This window comes from Pipra filicauda, unplaced genomic scaffold, assembly GCF_003945595.2.
Source record: "Pipra filicauda isolate LSUMZ 115617 unplaced genomic scaffold, ASM394559v2 scaffold568_size315820_pilon, whole genome shotgun sequence".
Lineage (NCBI taxonomy): Eukaryota > Metazoa > Chordata > Aves > Passeriformes > Pipridae > Pipra > Pipra filicauda.
In genome coordinates this window covers 138238-157099 of record NW_024104718.1, presented here as the reverse complement: position 1 = coordinate 157099, position 18862 = coordinate 138238, and the positions used below count along the sequence as shown (strand labels likewise).

Sequence of the window (18862 nt, the reverse complement as noted above, 5' to 3'; positions counted from 1 at the left end):
CCCGCCCGGAAAGAGGCGGCACTCGCGTATTTACAAAACAGTTTATTAAAAATAGGAAATGATAGAAATGAGATGCAGGAGCCGCGGCTCAGCCCCGCCACGCGCCGGGACGGGGCGACGGGGCCGCTGCAGCCCCCGCAGCCCCGGGAGCCCGCGGGGCCCGCAGGGAGAGCGGGGGGCTGCCAGGGCCGCGGGGCCACAGCCCGGGGCCGGCTCACGCCGCGGCCCCGGGCGGGTGCGAACCAGTAAACAAAGTGCAGCCGGGGGCGGGAGCGAAGCGCCGGGCAGGGTGGGGAGCCCGGCCACCCCCGGGCCCCGCGGCCCGGGAACGGGGGGGGGGAGTGACGGGGGGTGCAGATGAGGGCGGGGCATAGGGGCTCACCCCTGCTTACCTTTAAATTAAAACAAGGGGAAAAAAAAAAAAAAAAAAAAAAAAAAAAAAAAAAAAAAAAAAAAAACATTTCGGTGCTGTGCAAAAGACACTTTGTACAATTCAAACAGAACAAACTCCATGCACATGAGTGGGGCTGCAGAACACCCCGAGCCAGGCCTCAGCTCTGCAGCATGACCTGGGCAAAATCCCAACAAAAACAGGGCTGGAAATAATACTGATGCGCAAAGTCCCCTTTAGAGGCGGGCAGGGAGGACTGTCACTGAGCCCAGCCACGGCACATGCAGGATGAGCTTCCAAGCACTGCAGCTGGGGTCTTGCGGATGCCCGACAGTGGTGGGCAGACACAGAGGGGTCGCAGGCAGCGAGGCCGCGCTGGCCGCCCGGGAGCCGTGGGGCTAAGATGACACGGTCACTGCCGTCAGGGATCCATTCCGAGTGTAGTAGAACTTGCTAAACGCCTCTTCAAGTAAACAGGTGAGTCTGCTCTGGTCAGCCTGGGGAGAACAAGGACAATTAAGGGTAGGCCCTGTCCACTGAAAGCTGAGAGCTTGGCTGGAGCCCCCCAGGGCAGGGACATGGCTTATTCCTCCTGCCTCCCCATCAGAAAAGGGTTGATCTGGCCTAAATCATTGAACTTTGAGAAAGGAATACAGGCCTATAGCTCTACCTGAGCCCCTGCTTACCTCGCTGATGAATCCAAGCTGGACCAGTTCAGCCGCCAGCTCCTGGATGTTGTCATCTGCAACACAAGGAAGGGTGTCAGTCCCCAGTCCGAACACACTGCTGGCCCCAGTGCACCTCAGCACGGTCAGAAGGCTATTTACTGGGCTGAAGAAGGTACTTACTGGGCTGCAGGTCACAGCTCAAGTGTCGATTCAACTTGTCTTCCAGTTTCAGCAGCAGTGTCAGCTGTGGGGCACAGAAGTTCTCATGAGGGACTGCAGTCCTGCAGGCTGCCACGGCCGGCCCAAAGCATCCCCAGAAATGCCCCCCAGGACGGGAACCACCCCTCCAGAGCCCCACAGGGGTCCGACAGAGCAGCCTCAGCCAGTTTCGTCCCGAACCACGGCTGGCAGCACCATCCCACACAGGAAGCCTGGACCTGGGGGTGGGCTGAGGTCACAGGTCAGTGGCTGGCACAGCCCAAGTCGGGCTCTGGGTCCCGACAGCGGCAGCTGTGGCAGCACAGGGTCCTCCCAGGTACCAGCAGCACATCAGAGCCATGAGCTCTGCACGGCTGCCCTGGTCCCCCCCAGCTCAGCCAGAAGTGGGAACATACGTGGTGCTTCACCCCCTCCTCCACGGACTCGATGTTGCACTGCATCAGCACCACCTGGAACAGAGGCACAGAGGCAGTGAGTGGCTGCCTGGCTCCCCTGCCTGGGGACGGGACGGGGGAACGGAGCCCCCGGCACTCACCTTGCGTGTCTCCACCTCAGCGGGCTCTGGAGTTGGGGTTTTCACTGACGGGGGAGCAATGGGAGATTTCACCACGACCTGCTGAGGCTGCTGGGGCCGCGGCATCCCAAAAGCTGTGAGGGGGTAGATTCCGTTCCTACAAGAAAGGAGCAGGATCTGTCAGAGACTGAAACAGTTAATGATTTATGCATTCCGGGAGTTTGCAGGTTTTGACTTTTGCCCTAAAAAGGCAAGGAGATGCCTCAGGTGGACTAAGCCCTAAAAAGGCAAGGAGTTGCCTCAGAGGGGCTAAGCCCTAAAAGGCAAGAAGACACCTCAGGTGGCCAGTCGGGCCCATCCCTCCCTCCAGTGCTAAGCCCTAAAAGGCAAACAACCCCTCATGCCAGGGAGGTGCAAAAGCATGCTGAGGGTATATAAACTGACTGGTGACTTTGAGAATTTGGGGGTTCTCCTTCTCCCCCACCGCCTGCGAATCATGACCATCGCTCTCAAGCATCGCTGGATCAGTGGGCAGTGACTATGTCCATTTCTTTTGTGTTCTCTGCTTCCTCTCCCCTAAACAGTTTCTCCCCCCCAAAAGTTATCTCTATGTTGCATTGTTTTATGACAACACCCAAACTGCTAGCATGCTTGTTGATACAGAATTGTTGAAATAAACCTTGTCAGTATATGTTTTCAGACACCGATTATTCAGTGTCGTTTCACTCTAATCCACCCCAAGGGAATTATTGATAAAAACCTGAGTTACCCCCCCCTTCCCCTTTTTCTGGGGTGGGTCATAACAGGGTCTGAGGTTATGGCTCTCCGAAATTTTTCCAGTCTCACACACAGTTAAAGGTGCCCTTTAAAAAAACCCTCTTACCTCACATCCTCCAGGAACTTGTCCAGCTCCAACGCCGGAGATTGTGAGAAGCTGGAAAACAAAACAAAACGTCCTGAGATGAGAAGTTATCTCACAATAACATCCACTCGGGTCTCTTGGGGTCCAGTTCCAAATCCCCATGTCCTGGGCTGTGTCTGTGGGCAGGATGGATATGGACAGAGGCAGCCACAGATGGGACAGGCTCCAATCCTACCATAAGGACACAACCACCCAGAGGAGCTAAGGACGAGGCAGCGGTTAGGGCAGAGCAGTCTCACTTCCCTGCAGAGCTGTCCAATGCACAGTTATTTGGAAGGTGGCCCGATGACACTGCTCCTGGCAAGGTGTTTCACAGACACCTGCCACACAGCCCACTGGTTGCAACAAACACTTTGAATAGCCAAACCCACGTCTCAAGGCTGCTCTGAAGCATTCCAGAGATGAGGCAGGGACTGCAAAACTGCTCAAACCCTGACAGGATATCCACAGGTCTGGTGTGGGCTGCATACCTGCCTTGGCTCCCTGACCACTCTCCAGCCCTTCCCACGCTCCCAGCAGCTAGGACTGTCCCATCCTCTAACACAGCAGTAGTTTTTAACAAAAATTTTTTTCTGGCAGCTTGGGTTGCATGGCAGTCTGATGAACCACTCAAAAGTGATGCTCTCTGACATTTCAAGTCATTGCTGCTCTTCCTTTCTCTTTTCCAGCACCTCCGAGGTATGGCACTACCAAAATCAAGTCCCAGGCTGGTGCCTACAGACAGCCAAACCCACACAGACTGACATCCCATGTATGTAAAGGATCTCTCTTGCACAGCTTTGGTTGTTCACTTGTTGTCCTCCATTCTGAACCTTTATCAAAAACATTCCAAAGGAATTCCATACTATTATTTCCTAGCACTATGACAACTGAAAGGTCAGTTTTTAGAAGGGTCTCTATGGCTCAGAGAGCTGCTCAAACAGACAGAGCTGTTCTTCCTTGTCACCTTGGTTACTCTTGTTCAGTAGCTCGAGCATCTCAGAACTCTGGGCTCCCCTGGAAGCATCCTGGGCTTCTCTGGGAACACAGCACTCACATGTTAGTCTTTTCAGATAATCCCTCAAGTGGCCAAGGCTTTGCTATCTAAAATCACTTTTTGGCACTCTGCTTGCTCCATATGCATTGCAGTCACTCCCTCAGGGAGCCACTCCTACAGTGTAAGTGGTGCTGTGTGTCACTGACAGCTGCCCCAACTGCCTTTCTCTGTGCAGTGTGGAATAGGCTGCTCCATCAGGAAAATGCGGAGCAGCTCTTCCTCCAAGGTGTTGGACTTCATCTGACAAGGCTGTGATTGGTCTGAGCACCCTCCCAAACTATTCAGCCATGTTTCACTGAGGACTGTTCCAACTACAGCATATTCACTTCCCACCCCTCCACCTGGGAAAAGATTCACATCTCAGCTGCGTGGAATCTGCTCCCAGGACACAGGTGCAAGGTCTCCTCCCACCCAGAAGTCTCCCCAGAATTCTGTGTGCCCAGAGAGGCAGCGACTGCTCCTTCACCTCCAGCTCCAGCAGCTCCCATTGGTTCCCTCAGTGGTGAAACACCACCACTTCAGTGATGGGCAGAGTCCCAGTCAGACCCCACAGCACTCAGCCCAGGGCCCCAGCACTGCTGCCCCCAGCAGCCCCCAGAGCACACCACAGGGACTCACATCATCTTGACTCCTTCCCTGTCCTCATGATTGATCTCTGCCAATACCGCGTTCATGTCGAGGTTTTTGGTCATTTCTTCTAAAGCATTTTCAGGAATCATATCTAATTTTTTTAAAAAAGGAAAAAGAACAATTGCAGTCTCTTTCCAGACTTGGAAAAGTAATGAAAAGCAGAGAGGTCTTGAGCTCTCTGATGCTCCTGGAGCAGGCTGGGCACCGCAGCCCTCCCGGCCCCGCAGCAGCCACCGCTGCATCCCACAGCCGGGTCCTTGCCCATGCAGAGCAGCAGGGAGGGGGGTTCCCGGGGAGCCAGCTGCACTGACAGCTCGGCAAAGCTCTGCAGGACACAGACTGATGAGGGGATGTGGCTCCCAGGGCTCTGTACTCACGCTGGTGCCCGATGATGCAGTGAGCAGCCAACAGCTTCAGCGATGGCACCTCGAACAGCGCTGGGTGGAACAGGAGCTCTCGGGCCGTGGGGCGCCTGCCAGGGTCCTGTTCTAGACACTTCTGAATGAACTCCTAAAGACAAAAACGGCATGAGACCACAAGCAATGCCACCAAGCAATGCAGGGCACCAACCCCCCTCGCTCACCCGCTGCAGGGGGTCCTCCAACAGCTGGATGGCACTGTTGATGGCCTCCTGCGGCACATATGATGACTCCCCATTCCCCTGGATCTCCAGCACCGCCATCTGCAAACACAGAGCAGAGCATCAGACTCCACTGGGAATGACAGACTGCAGGGAAGAGAGCTCAAGGAGACCACTGCCAAGTGTGAGATAATCACAGCCAAGCTGTTCGGGGCTATTTAAGGTCACAGTTGGGAGAGACAGAGAGAGTGGTTCCTCATTATGACAGCTTGCTCCTAGCACCCCAACAGACTGCCAGGGAGACCTGAGAACTCTGCCAGCAGCACCCTGGACACTAAGTGTCCCCATTCTGAACCTCATGATCCATTGGCCTGTCATTCTACTTGATAATTCCATCCTCTAATGAAGCAGTGCTGGATTACTGCCAGGATCTGACAGTGTCCCTCCTGGCTTTGTGAATAACTCCATATCACAGAACAAAAGCAACCACACAACACACCCAGAATGGGTTACAGACAACAGACATGAATTCCCAGCTAGGAAAGGCTGGAAAATATTGCAGAGAAGGTCTTTAGACTCAAGTTTTGTTTCCTGAAAGTTGCATCTTTCCACAGTTCTCTTCCTGCTTCATTTATGAAATGTGCAGCACAGGTTGAGAGTTCTTCGTGTTGGTTCTTTCTGACAATTCTTTCCAGAAAATATTCCTAGCAACAACTCCCATTTCCTGGACTTGGGCCTGCTGACTGCAAGGACTAAGGAACCACAAAGCTGCTACAACCAGGTGTGTAGACTCACACTGACTACAACCAGCATCTCTATCAGATGGGCACGGGCTGGCCCAGAAAAAGTCATGGACTACAGCTGCCCTCTGCTCCGGACACCCCAGGAGGAACACACGCTTCCCAGCTGGGAGCGTACATGGACATTATGTACAACTGGCAGCAGTGACTGTTCCCACCAGCCAATGGGTCAGACCTCAGGACTGGCCAAGACCCATATTCATTACCCGTTAGGAATTTTGGGAAGAACTACACATCGCTGAGCCCTTTACTTCTTAGTGAGGCTCTTAGGGGAGCCTCCACAGGGATCCCTCCAAGGCAAAGTGAACTTGGCTCTGAGAACAAATCACACTTGTCACCAAGGTAACCCACCCATGGCCACAGCTTCTCCAGAGCCATCTCCTTCCTCAGATTTATCCTCTCTGTCCCACAGCCCACGCTCCACACTCACCTCCAGTGCACACATCCCAAAGGAGTAGATGTCCACAGCAGTGGTGACGTTGGCAACTTCTGTAACACAGAAACAGCGCTGTTATCACTCAGCCCTGCACTCAGCAGCATCGCTCTGTGCAGGGCTGGGACAGTCCTGCAGCTTCTCCCTGCTCTGCTACCAAAGGACAGAGAAGCTGAAGCACTTCAGCAGGCAAATGGCCCAGAACTGTTAATGTGACATCTGACAGGAGCCTGGAGCTGAGAACAAGGCGCAGAACAGCTTGGAAGCATCAGTAAAGCCAACAAACCCAGGCTTGTGGCCACAGCCGTGCCATACCTCCGTATTCCGGGGCAAAGAAGTGCAGGTTCTTCTGCTCCTCACGACAGGTCTTCACGTGGTTGTTAATCGTGTCCGGTGCCACTAGAAGAAAGTCAGGAATGCTTAGGATACAGGAAACCATAGCCCATCCCTGATGAGATCCCAGGGAACACCTGCAACTCCAGGGATGTTGGTGCCCAAAGGGGCAGGATGGTGGAGGCAAGGTGGCTCTTCACAGCCCTCCTCTCCAGTCACCTGTCCCAATACAGTCCTGCACTGTTTCCTTGGCAGCTTAGCATCACCCTCCAAGGGCAAACCTGGAGACCACAGCTGCTGCCTCGTGAGAAGACAAGCTGGGAATGACTCTCAGTTGAAGTGCCAAACTTCAATCAGATCTATAACATTTGTCATGAGCAACTCATCCAGAACAGCAGCCCAAGGAACATCCAGAGATGCCAAAGTCACTGTTATCAGTCACCACCTCAGGGTTTTGGGAGGATGGATATACCAGGCAACTCTTACACTTATCAGAAAGACATTGGTGCCAGAGTGCCTTCAGACAAGAGCTAAGCCAAGCTGCTGAAGTGGAGGGAGGTGACCATCAGAGGCCTCCCTGCAGCCAGCACCTCCACAAACCACTCAGAGCTGTGGGGAGGGAATAACTTGCAGCCACAAGAATAGTGAGCAGAGCACAAGTATGGACCCCCATGAAAGATAAGCCTTTGTGACAGCAACCTCTGCAGAGATTGCAAGCAACCCTCTAAAACTAAGCAGCTGTCTCTGCCAGGGAGAAACATTGAGGTGGGCAGGGAGCACAGAGCCATCACCCATTTGAAGCTCTACTGTCACACTGGAATGTGTCCAGTCCCACAGTTTCAGGCCCATCTCCCAGCTGGTCACCCTCTTGGGCAATCACAATCGGTCCTGGTCTGTACTGGTACAATGTGGGCTCACCCAGGACATGCCAAACTGCTTGTATTTTTCCACACCAAAGAGGATTCCCATCTGAATGAGACCAGACTAGTTTCCAGTCTCAGAGGAAAGATGTTCTTTGGGCTGTAGTCAGACAAGAAGGACCACCCTCAGTAATTCAGCTCTGCCTTGCTGCACGGCTCATACAAATCATTGTATCTGATTTGAGCTGGCAGCAGAGCTTGCTCCAGTAGCCAGCCGCTTCTTTCCCAACCAACATTCACAAGTAGCTTACTGCTTTTTGTTCTTGTGCTAGCTCCGATTCTGGGAGCCCAGCAAGATGACTTAATTCCTAGTGCTCACCTGTTCCCAGACACCACCAGGTCCTCTCACCTTCACATCCCCAGGCAGCGTAAGCTGTCTCTCCTAAGACCCGATCTGTTTTCCCAGTGACACTGACTGCTTTAGACAAGCTCTGGCCAGGGTCGTGCACAACTACACCAGTTCTCTCTACTGGGGACTCTGTCCCAATGGATCTCAACACCCTCCACGTGGCAAGTAGCTCAAAACCCTCCCTCGAGTGGCCAGCAAACACCTGATCCTCCTCAGTTCCCAAATGATGAGCTCTGGACTTCTGTGTAGCTTTGTATTTCACACTCCTAAGTTACAACTGGAGTTTGTCCAGTCCTCTAACGTGCTCCTGTGCTGCTGGAGCCAACCCCTCCATGGGGCAGCCCCTACCCCATCACAACACATCCGTTCAGCACCACCTTTAGTTCATGGAGCAAAGTGCCCACAGCTTGTCCAGCACACTGAGTTCTCATACCAGGCCTTTTAAAGAGAGTATTTAAGGCTTCAGAAACTGTTCTGTTCTAACATCAGATTTATATTGTTGTTTATGGGAATCCCTGATGCCTGTCAAGGATGCAGTGTACAGGAACTATCATACAGGTGTTTGTGATTCCTGCAGGCATGGCAGAGGAACTCATGGGGGAGAAACACACAGTCTGGGGAGAGGAAATAACCTATTTTCTGAATCTTCTATTTGTTCTGCCTTTCTTATCTGTACAATGGATTGTAAGAGGAAACACAAACCCAAAACTTGAGAACCCTCTCCTGCCAAACGTGGAGCAGAAGCAGCCAAGGATAAAGTCCCCTTCATGCGATGCTGGGATCAGTTTCATTTTTCAGTGGGTCTTTAAATCCTGTTACAAACGTGTTGGATGGCAAGGGCCAGTCCCCTATCCAGCCATTCTGTTCTTGGCTCCTGAGCCCATTTAAGGAGAGGGATGAGGCAGTAATCAGTCACAGACCAGATTATCAACAGAAACCTCAGCAGTGACGGTGTGGTAACCGAGACACTCCCATACCGGACAGGCAGGTAGAGTGGAAGCCCAGCAGCCTCCATCTATAATGGCTGCCTGGGCCTCATTAAGGACTTGATAACAAGCTCCTCTGCATCCAGGTCCTATAGACCTTCTGCAGTGGCATCAGCATTTCTGGAAAGAGCCAGGCTCACACTGTCTGTAGGAATCTCCAACTTGGACACACAGACAGGTAGCTCTGAATTTGCTGCTGTGGGTCAGCCAGGGACCTGTCACCTCTGGTAGTCTGGTCCTTGTGCCAGACTTGCTGATTCCCACTGGAGTGTTTCTCCATCACCCTTGCCGAGATTGGCTCTGCAGCTGGGTTTGATCGACCACACTCGGCAAGGAATCTGCCTGTTCCAGACGTTTATATCCCAGCTCACGTGCAGCTTGACTCAAGTGACAGGCATCACCTTGCTCTGTTATTGCAGAGCTGAGGCAGGGCAGGAGCAGAGGAATGGCATGAGACCCCCAGAATCTCCTGTGTGCCTCCGAGCTGAGCACGGACAGCCCTGCTCTGTGTCACTGACAGCACAACCTGCTTGAGGTCAGCTCTGAAAAACTCCCTGCAGGCGTGTTCAACATGGCAGGCACAAGTGCTGTTTAACCTGTGACAGGATTTTAGATGCTGGGACAAGAAACTTTGGGTCTGGTCACTGTGCTATTGCAGGTCCATCACCTTGGTGCACAGGCCACTTAGCACTGACTGGGCTTTAGAGCTTCACCTAAGCCTACATTTTAAACCAAGCTCCTGACTGTAGAAGGTAAGAATACACACCTGAAGGGACCTTTGACACAAGCTCTCCTGCCCGACTCACACACGACTGCTGGTCCACACTGAGAGATCAAATGGACCAAGGCTGAGTTTGGTTATATTAAGCAAGACAAACAATGAAGGTCACAAAGGAAAGCCATATCACCAACATTAACAACAAACATGTCTTTCAAGACAAGAAGGTGACAACAAGGGGCAGACTGCAAGACACACCCCCTTGGGACTGACCAGCCTGGTGGGGAATTAGCAAAGATGAATTTTAGAGAAAGGTTCAGCCAAATACAGTGTCTGTGCAGAGCAGGTGATAGGAAGAGCACAGCAGAAGGTAGGACAAGCAACCTGTATTTGGTAAGCTGAACTCAATCTGACAACAAAAGCATAAAGAGAGATAATCAGCATTCCTACAGGAACATGGGGAGCTGGTTATACTTCTAAAACCCTCAAGGACATGCAGAACTGGCCAGAGTAAGTGGATGGCTCGTCAGAGCACCCACCAGTTGTCAGCAGTGCCAGCCAAGGATGCAGTAGTGGCATTCCTTCCCAGCTGTCCCCACGGCAGGTTTAGCAGAGTGCCTGGGGATCACAGCCCCCGGAACACTCCACGCTGCAGAGGACACTTCCCTCTTGTGTGGTGTCCAACTCACACCCACCTTTGTTCTGCATTCAGCACTTCCTCCTTGAAGGCAGGAAAGACAGCCTGTGCCTCAGTTTTCCCCACAGGCCTCCCCACGGCTCTGCCTCTCCTCCTGCAGCAACCACTGAGCTGCTCAGGCTCCTGCAAGCGTGTGAGCAAGCTCCAAAGCACAACATGACTCCCCTCCTCAGCAAAGGGCTCAGTGCCCAATCCAACAGATCTCAGCAGGCTGAGAAAGCACAGGGAAACCAGGTAACAGCAAGAAGGATCAACAAGTGACCTCTAAGATTGTCCCAGGCTTGCTGTGCAATCCAGCACTGATACGATTAACCACTGTACTAGCACCACAGGCACCCCAAAATTATCAAGTGAACCCAAGACCATCTCTTTGCTGCTATAAAGGGGTGGCCACAAGGCCAGGAGAAGTACAAGGCCACATTATTATCCCCTGCACTCATATGCTCAAGACATTTTCACTCCTGCAAAAGGGTACAAGACTGCACAACCCCATGACATTTCACAGCTCGCTTCCTCTGCACACAACAACAACAAAAGCTTTTTTATTAGGGAGGGCAAGGCCTAGAAAATAAGGAACTAGGAAGCTATTTCAAATAAAAAGAAGCATACAGTGATCAGACACAGAGTCCAACAGGAAAAGCAGTATCAGATTTAAGCTGATCACAGAATACAAGCATGCTACAACCCTCAGATCTGTATCAGGGATTGCAAAATACTTGCAACACTGAGTCATCAGAAGCAACAGGATTTTATTGTTTTTAACAGTTGAGTATTATGAGCTGAAAGGGCAAATAGGTACAGCACGAGAAAAGCTCACTACACAGTTTCCAGAGCCAGGTGAAGCTGCTTACACACATGTTCACCCCTGCCACATCCACTGACACTGCTTCCCAGCAGGATAACCAACCTCTGCTAAACACTGCCCATGGTTCACTCCAGAGAAAACACTGCTGGAGCAGAACCAGTGGTACTGGCAACAGAAAGCTGATGTCACACAAAAACTAGAGAAGGATACCTCTCCACAGAAATTAATACAGAATCATAAAACCATGGCATGGCTCATGTGGGAAGGGATCTGTGGAGGTCACCTTGTCCAACCTCCCTGTTCCAGCAGGGACACCCAGAGCTGGTTGCCGAGGACCATGTCTAGATGGCTTTTGGGTAGATCCAAGGATGGAGACTCCATCACTGCCTTGGGCACTGAGGGGGGTGTCCCAGGTCCAGAAGGACCCTCTGGGCTCCAGCCCATGCCGTGGCCTCTGGTCCTGTCCCTGGGCACCCCTGGGAGCGCCTGGCTCACCTCCAGGCACCTCCCTGCAGGTGCCACAGCCACGGATCCCCCGAGCCCGCTCTGCTCCCGGCTGAGCAGCCCCGGCTCCGCAGCCTTTCCCCAGCACAGGCACTCCCGCCCCGCAGCCCCACGGGGCCCTCGCTGGGCTCTCCCCAGCCCAGCCCTGTCCCTCGTGTCCTGGGGAGCCACAGCTGGGCCCCACGCTCCGGGGTGGCCTTACTGGTGCCGAACAGAGGGCCAGGACCATCCCCTCCCTCTTCTGGCAGTGCTTTGCCTAACACAGCCCAGGGCATCATCAGCCACCACTGGGGCCAAGGCACATTCACTTGTGTGACTGTGCCACAAGGGACATGGTCACACTGTGCCATTTCTCGTGAAGCAGTGGGTGGCATTTTTATATTCAAGTAAAAGAGCACTCGGAGTTTTAACCTGATCCGTTTGACCACATCCATTAAATGGAAGCAAAGAGTGGAACTAGGCAGAGCAGGAAACATAAGAACAGATAAAGAGGAGCTGTAAGATTAGTACCTGTCAATCCTGGCTGCATGCAGGCTCTTAAGCAGGGACTTAGGAGCTTATTGACATTTTATCTGGAAGAGTTCACAATACAAACAACTTCATCCCAAAGTAGATCTGGAGATCTGAAATGTGCACCTGAAACCAAGTTCCATGTTCTAGACCAGAGGAATGAAGGTCCCACTGACCATTCAAACCCTTGCTTGGGCTGCACCATCTGACTGCAATGCAGTATTGATATCAAAAAAGATAAAAATCTTCACATCACAGTGCAAGAATTACACATAATCAGAAAAACAAGAACAGACATTCACTGAAATGCTACAGACTGAGCTACTCTGGATTCCTCTACTCCCAGAACACAGATATACACTGTAAAACAAAGTCCTCAGAAACATGACTCTGAAAATGATCTTCTGTTGTGAGCAGCTCTGCTCCCCCAGAAATGGGGACTAAACCAGTATAAATGACATTCCACTAAAATGCAATTAGAGTCCACAAGTTCTAGAATTTCCAGTTCAACTTTCCCAAATTTCAAACTCCACATCTGTGATTACTGTTGTTCCACAACATGCCAAAGGGACCTTGGGAGACTTAACCCACAGCAAAGCTCATCCCTGGATGCAGGAGCCAGAGAGCAAACACTGCTTGGCCTAAATCACAAGGCCTAAATCACAAACCTGTCCTGGTTGGGAGGGACCTCTTGAGAACCCCCTGCTCAGGCAGGATCAGCCACCACAGGCCACCTTTGCTCAGTTTGTGTTCAAAGTGATCTTTCCAGAACTGGCACAAAGAAGCCTCCTAAACTGCTGAGGTTCCCAAAGCCTTCAATCCAAGGGCTCCAAAAGGAGCAGACACCTGCAACTGCTGTGCTAATACCAAAATGGGTGAATGAAGACCTGGATGACTATAATCCATGTCTCCTGACCCATAGGGAAAGCCACATAAAGGCAGAGAAAAAACAGAGCCCAGCAAAGCTGAGGCAGCAGTGCCTTGAATGCAACATAAAATAACACTGACCTCAGGGACGTTCCATAGCCTGGAGCACTAAACCGACACATTTAAAACTTTTAAAACGTCCTGTTTAACTGAAAATTACAACCAGTCTAGAAGATCATAGTTTGTGGTGTTTTCATGAGTGAGATGACTCACAGCAACACACAGAGGGTACACTGAGCAAAGGAGGTAAGTACACAGAGCAAGAGCCAGCTTTTAAACCTTCTGCAAAATAAAAATGAGTTTATTACCATCACAGCATAGTAGGAGAAACATCTTTGCAGCAAGGCCACCAATTCTTACCACTAAATCTGACTTTAAAACCCCATCACTCCCCCAAACACACACCGAATCAGAGCACACCCAGTCATTGCAACTTCCAACACAAACCACGGACAGAACCTGCAGGCTGTCACTTACCCACAGCTGCTCCTCCTGCCCTGAGCTCCGTGCTTACCCAGAAACCCAGGGCAGGTCTCTGGAACTGTTTCTGCCACTCCAGTAGTCACAGCAGCAGCTACAGCAGGAGATGCCTGTCCATTACAATTGCAATCAACCTCATTCTATTCCACCCAGTTTGTTCAACAGTTTCCCAAGAACAACACAAATGAGAAGCATCTTCACTTGGTGAGAGGCTTTTACACCACTGAGTCTCAAAGACAACACAGACCCACGGCAGACAAAGCCTTTAAGTAAGAGAATGCCCCCCCCAAAAGTAACCTGGATCCCACCTTGGACTTTCTGAAGCATTCTGGGCAAAAAAGTTCCACTCAAAACTATTTACCTGCCCAGTCTCATTCCCAGCAGCACCTATAGTCACAGACAAATCTTGGGAACTGCCTTAGTTTGTCAAGTTTCTAAGGAACTGAAAATATTTGGCTTGGTAGAGACATGCTCGACTCACACAGAAAACTGTACAGCAAGAAGCTAAACTACATCAATTCATGTTAAATCTTACTAAATCAATGCCATCATGAGTGAAAGAATTTTCCATTTTTATGACAGATTTTTCTATGTCTGGTGGTTCCAATTATCCATTATTTTTTCTCTAAACCACACTTCCCATAGTTGAAAAAATAAAAAAGCCAGATCCGAGATATCCTAGTAACCTCTTATTTCTACATTACCTAAGTGCCTCGGGTGTTTGTTAAGGATGTGGAAATCAGCATGACAAGTCTTTAAACATCAGGCAAGAAAATCCAAGGGAGTGAAGTGATGACTGAAATAAGCTTAGTTGTGAAAGCATGTCACTCACAGTCTCATTAGCTCAATGCTCAAGTGAAATAGGAGCCTTATACACTATATTTAGTGTTTTCAAACCTAAATCACTGTTCAATGTCTAAGGCTTAAACAATTCCCAGCTCTCATATCAACAATACTTTGTGGTACAACAGTTAGAACAAGTTCACAAGGAACCAGCCAGGAAAGGTCAGTATTCCAAGGCCATCTGATGCTCAGTGTTCCAAGGCCAGCTCAGGGGAGGTACCACAGCATCTCCCTGCACCTGAAGAGCACTGGCTCAGGTTCCTCCTGCTCTGCAAGAACCAGGGCCTTTGGTTCTGCTCTCAGAGGTGGCTTGATTTCGGAGAAATGGCTACCAGCCTTAAGCCTTGCTGCCCTCAGCATGACTGAACCCAGGCTCAGTCACATTCCCACTCCACGGGTTCGTTCCCAGATCAGTCTGCCCACTGCCATTCTGCCAGCCTGCCCAGCCTGCAGCCATGCCCAGGAACACCTGCCCTCCTCAGGACTCAAGCCCTGACTACATGACCATCCCCCTCAGCTACACCAGATCCTAGGTTCAGCTTTCTGGGATCTGCTCTGCTGCGGATGCAGAGTGGCAAGCCACGGCCTCCTGCCAACACGTGGAAGGCACAGAGCCCATCCGGTCAGGCCCTTCCCTTTCCAATGCTTCCAGATGATGGTTGGTGGTTCCCAACTCAGTAGAAACAAACTCTAACATTGAGAACAACCCTGATGGCAAAAATAAAATAATTATTTTACATGTAAACATGGTATTCTATGCAATAAGGGTACAAATTGCAGCACTCGAATCCTTCTCTGGCCCCCACCAGCCCAATTCCCTCCTCATATGCACATATCTTCCCAAAACCAGAGCTTTATCTGGGATAACATCAATAGCCAAGCTTACTTCAAACCAAGGACTCATTTGGGGTGGGAGGGCTCTGGCCATCAGGAGCCAGACACATTCACTGAAACATTCATCTTAAAACCAACACATCTAAGGAGTTCAAACTACAAGCAAGCAATTGGATAGCCAAGCATACAGCGGGGCTAGTCCAGGGCTGGGGACCAGCCAAGGCCAGCAGAGCAGCAGCAGGGAAGAGCCTAATGGACGTGGGAAGTTTAGCTGGGAATTGCTCAGAACAAGGCATGGCTTGTTGACATGCGGGAGCCGGCATGCACAGGGCCCGTGGACTAGCACACGCTAAGAACATGGAGAGGGAGAGAACTAACCAACCAGGAGACTTCACAAAGGGCAGTGCTCCCTCTCTGTAAGGCTCTGGCCAAGAGCACAGGAACGGTTTGCATCCCGGCACAGAACATGAGCTCTCCAAGCAGGATGCACCTAAGCCAAACAGTTTTACGTACAGCCTTATAGCAAGGGAACACTGTAAATAGATCAGTGTGTATGTTTGTGTGTTACAAATAGAGATATACACACACTTATATATATATAAATATATATATACAGATACACACACAGATAAAATCATGTACATGACAAAAGTGGAGTCACATCACAGGAGCGGAGAAGTTTGCTCACCATTAGCAAATATCCTATGAAAGACTGTTGTAACAGAGCAGCCCGTGAGCGGGAAGTAAAACGAGATAAAGTCAATGAGTTGATGAACAGCAAAGCACTTACATCCATAGAGACAGCTGGGTCAGAGTCAGGGCACACAGGGACAGGACTGAGCACTGAGCCCTGCCTCCAGCCACCTCTTCAAAAGAAATTTACCTAAGGAACATCAAGGTTTCTACCTAAGAACCAGATCGGGCAGGAGAGACAAGGCACCTCTGACCAAGCAGAAGATTATGGCTGACTCTGAGGCCAAGAAGCTGGAAATTCTGCTCTTTCTGTGAGTGTCCCACAGTCCCCTAGCAACCCCCACCCATCTACAACCCAGCAGCTTCTCCTGGTCATGGATCTCGGCAGCAGAACCCACACTTACACACCTGGCCATGTGATGCCACAGCAGAGCTAACACCCAGTAAGAGTCCTCACCCCATGGCCTGGAACTGAGGGCAGACTGAGCAGACACAATGACATACTGAATGAGTCCCAGGTCAGGTGTGGTGCAGACAGGAGACACACACATTACCAGTGCCCGGAGGAGGCACGAGTGGGAAATCTGCACTGCACCCCACACAGCTCCCACTGTGCTCCACTGAGGTCTAACTCAGCACACGCTGACGCATTGCTGTCTGAGACTCTCCAGTTTGAGCCTCCCATCTGCTGGGGTACTCCAAGAGCTGCCAAAAAGGATTTTTAATTCAAACCCATCACTTCTTTCACCTGCGAATGGTTCTTACACTGACAGTGAGAATTCCAGGAACACCTCCCAGCAATGCCAACACAAGCAGGCAGCAGCACTGGGCACCCTGTCTGAACACGGTGTTCTCCTCCCACTCAGAGCACCAGCAGCCTGTCCCAGGAGCACACCTGGCAGCATGTCCCCTCGCGAGACAGCACAGATACTCACAGAGGTACCATGGTGTTGCACACGGGTTCTGTGGAAGAGTACACAGGACACAACCTGGACCTCTCACAAGGAATGTTTTCATCTGACCACAGCTCCACAAAGCAGCTGGAACGTTCCAGTCTCTGGGAACACCAGTGGCAAGTTTAAGAGCCGTAGGTGTCTTTCCTATTCTCATCACAAGTTCTCCAAAGCTCCCCACTCATTTGAAGCTTTCCCTCTTTAAATCTATTAACTCTGCACTTTATGGCACTGGAAAAAAAAGGTTAGTAAATGAATGGATTACGGATGGGTTTTGCATTTAAGTAGTATTCAAAATCCTCCCTCCTTCCCACTCCCTTTTTCTTCCATAGCTGACCCTCAGCACACAGAGATTTACACGCAGAACAGAGAAACAGTGATCAGTCCAGCTAGCACACGTGCTCCTGCATCCCAGGGAGCAGCAAGGAGCAAAGGCCTGCTCCCACACCTGAACAGGTGTCACAGGAACCAGTACCAATCATTTCCGACACAACACTGCTCTCCTGGCACTGCCTTCCCCTCCAAGACAGCAGGATGTCCTGCAGTGCACACCAGCAGCTCCCTTAGCCCAGGTTTGTGCCCTGTATTCAGCAAGTATTCTCTCTTTGCCAAAGCCAAGGGGAGAGCAGCTCTGGGAGCAGTGGCCAGCACGGTGCTGGGGACAGAGCACCAAAGCGCAGATCATAGTGCACTGAATCCTTGTTCCCATAAATCCATGGGAACTACTGCCCCACTGCTTTTAAGCAAACACAGGGAAGTGCTCAGATACCAGCCAGCTGTACAGAACAAGGACAGGAAGCAGCAAACACGGGTCGGGCATCATCAGTGACCCTGGAGTGACTGCCGCTCCAGGGCTCTAACATGAACCCAGCCTGTCTGGCACTGCACAGGCAGCAGTGCTGGAGAGGAAGCTCCAACACAACCACCATTCCTGGGGACATAGCTTTGCCTTTCCTGGTTGGGTGGGCACTGCAGGAATAGGAATACATCCTGCAACACTGCCAACTCTCATTTCAGCCTCCACTGGAAATACAGCTTTACCATCTGGAGGATTCCTCTTCTGACCACAAGTCCAGTCGCACTCACTTCCTTTTTTATTTAGGAAACCAGAATCTCCCAGATAAATCACTTCACTTCTGAACGTGAGGCGAACCAGGCAGCCCAAAGTTGTGGAGCAGAGGGGTTTGCTCAGGAACAGCTGAGCCTGAGCACTGCTGCTGCACAGTCACACTCCAGCACATCCTGCAGCTGTGACCACAGACACCGGCTACTCCTGGCATGAGCCCACTGGGGTGACTGCCGTGTCCTTCCCACCATGCCTGACAGAACCAAAGCTCTGTGGAACTGCAGGGAGCAAAGGTGTAACTGTGCTGAGGCCACCATTTGTGCCCCACACCCAAAGAGCCATCTTCCTTCTAGGCAGCCTCTGAACGGCACCGCTGGAGCCGCACGCTCTGTGAATGGCTCGTCTGACCTGTAGGACCCCCCTCTGGTGAAAGCCGTGGCTCCAACACCAGCTCCATGGGTTTGGCTTTACACACAGCACCGGCTGCCCCGCAGAACAGGGGCACCTGGATGATACTTCTAAACTAAGCTAGAAAAAGAGGACTTCTTGTGTCCTCGAGTCTACAGCAGACTTCCCATCAACGGCCTGAACTGAATGCCAGGAGCCAGCTGTGTTTGCCAGCATACAGGTACCAGATGTACACACTCCTGGAAATCTCTTCCACCTGGACAAAGTCAGGAAAAGACAATAAAGTGAATCCCATGATGACATCAGCCTGTGCAAAGAGCAAGTCCCCAAGTTTACAGGCAGGTTGGGAGCTGAGTGTGCCTCCTGCCATGACCCTGTTTCCCAGGTACAAGCAAGAATCTGAGGTTCGCTATGGAGAACAGAGACCCCGGTTCTGGAACAAAGGGACAACACAAGAGTTCTTTGATGGGAAGAAAAGTCAGAGACCTGCAGCTGATGAGAGGCTATTTTTGGATGACAGGTGAAGCAGAGCATCCTTCCCAGTACACTGCCACATCAAACCAAAACCCATACAGACAAAGGCTCCGAGAAGGCAAAGACCCACTCCTCAGGTCGAGAATACTTGCAGAAGTCAAACAACAGG

General features: G+C 51.3%; 1 protein-coding gene across 2 annotated transcripts in view; it reads right to left on the bottom strand.

Moving 5' to 3' along the window:
- Positions 1-27: 27 nt before the first annotated feature.
- The window catches only part of NRBP1 (nuclear receptor binding protein 1), a 33372-nt gene continuing 14537 nt past the window's right edge, over positions 28-18862 (bottom strand). The window contains exons 8-19 of one of the 2 annotated variants that reach the window (XM_027749485.2): positions 15788-15811; positions 6509-6592; positions 6191-6249; positions 4964-5062; positions 4758-4890; positions 4369-4471; positions 2676-2726; positions 1814-1949; positions 1674-1727; positions 1240-1303; positions 1078-1133; positions 28-888 (exon numbers count right to left, since the gene is read on the bottom strand). In XM_027749485.2, the coding sequence (XP_027605286.1) occupies positions 790-888; positions 1078-1133; positions 1240-1303; positions 1674-1727; positions 1814-1949; positions 2676-2726; positions 4369-4471; positions 4758-4890; positions 4964-5062; positions 6191-6249; positions 6509-6592; positions 15788-15811 (962 nt within the window). In that variant the 3' untranslated portion in view covers positions 28-789. The remainder of the gene's footprint in view (positions 889-1077; positions 1134-1239; positions 1304-1673; positions 1728-1813; positions 1950-2675; positions 2727-4368; positions 4472-4757; positions 4891-4963; positions 5063-6190; positions 6250-6508; positions 6593-15787; positions 15812-18862) is intronic. The other variant, XM_027749486.2, reaches the window with a different exon arrangement.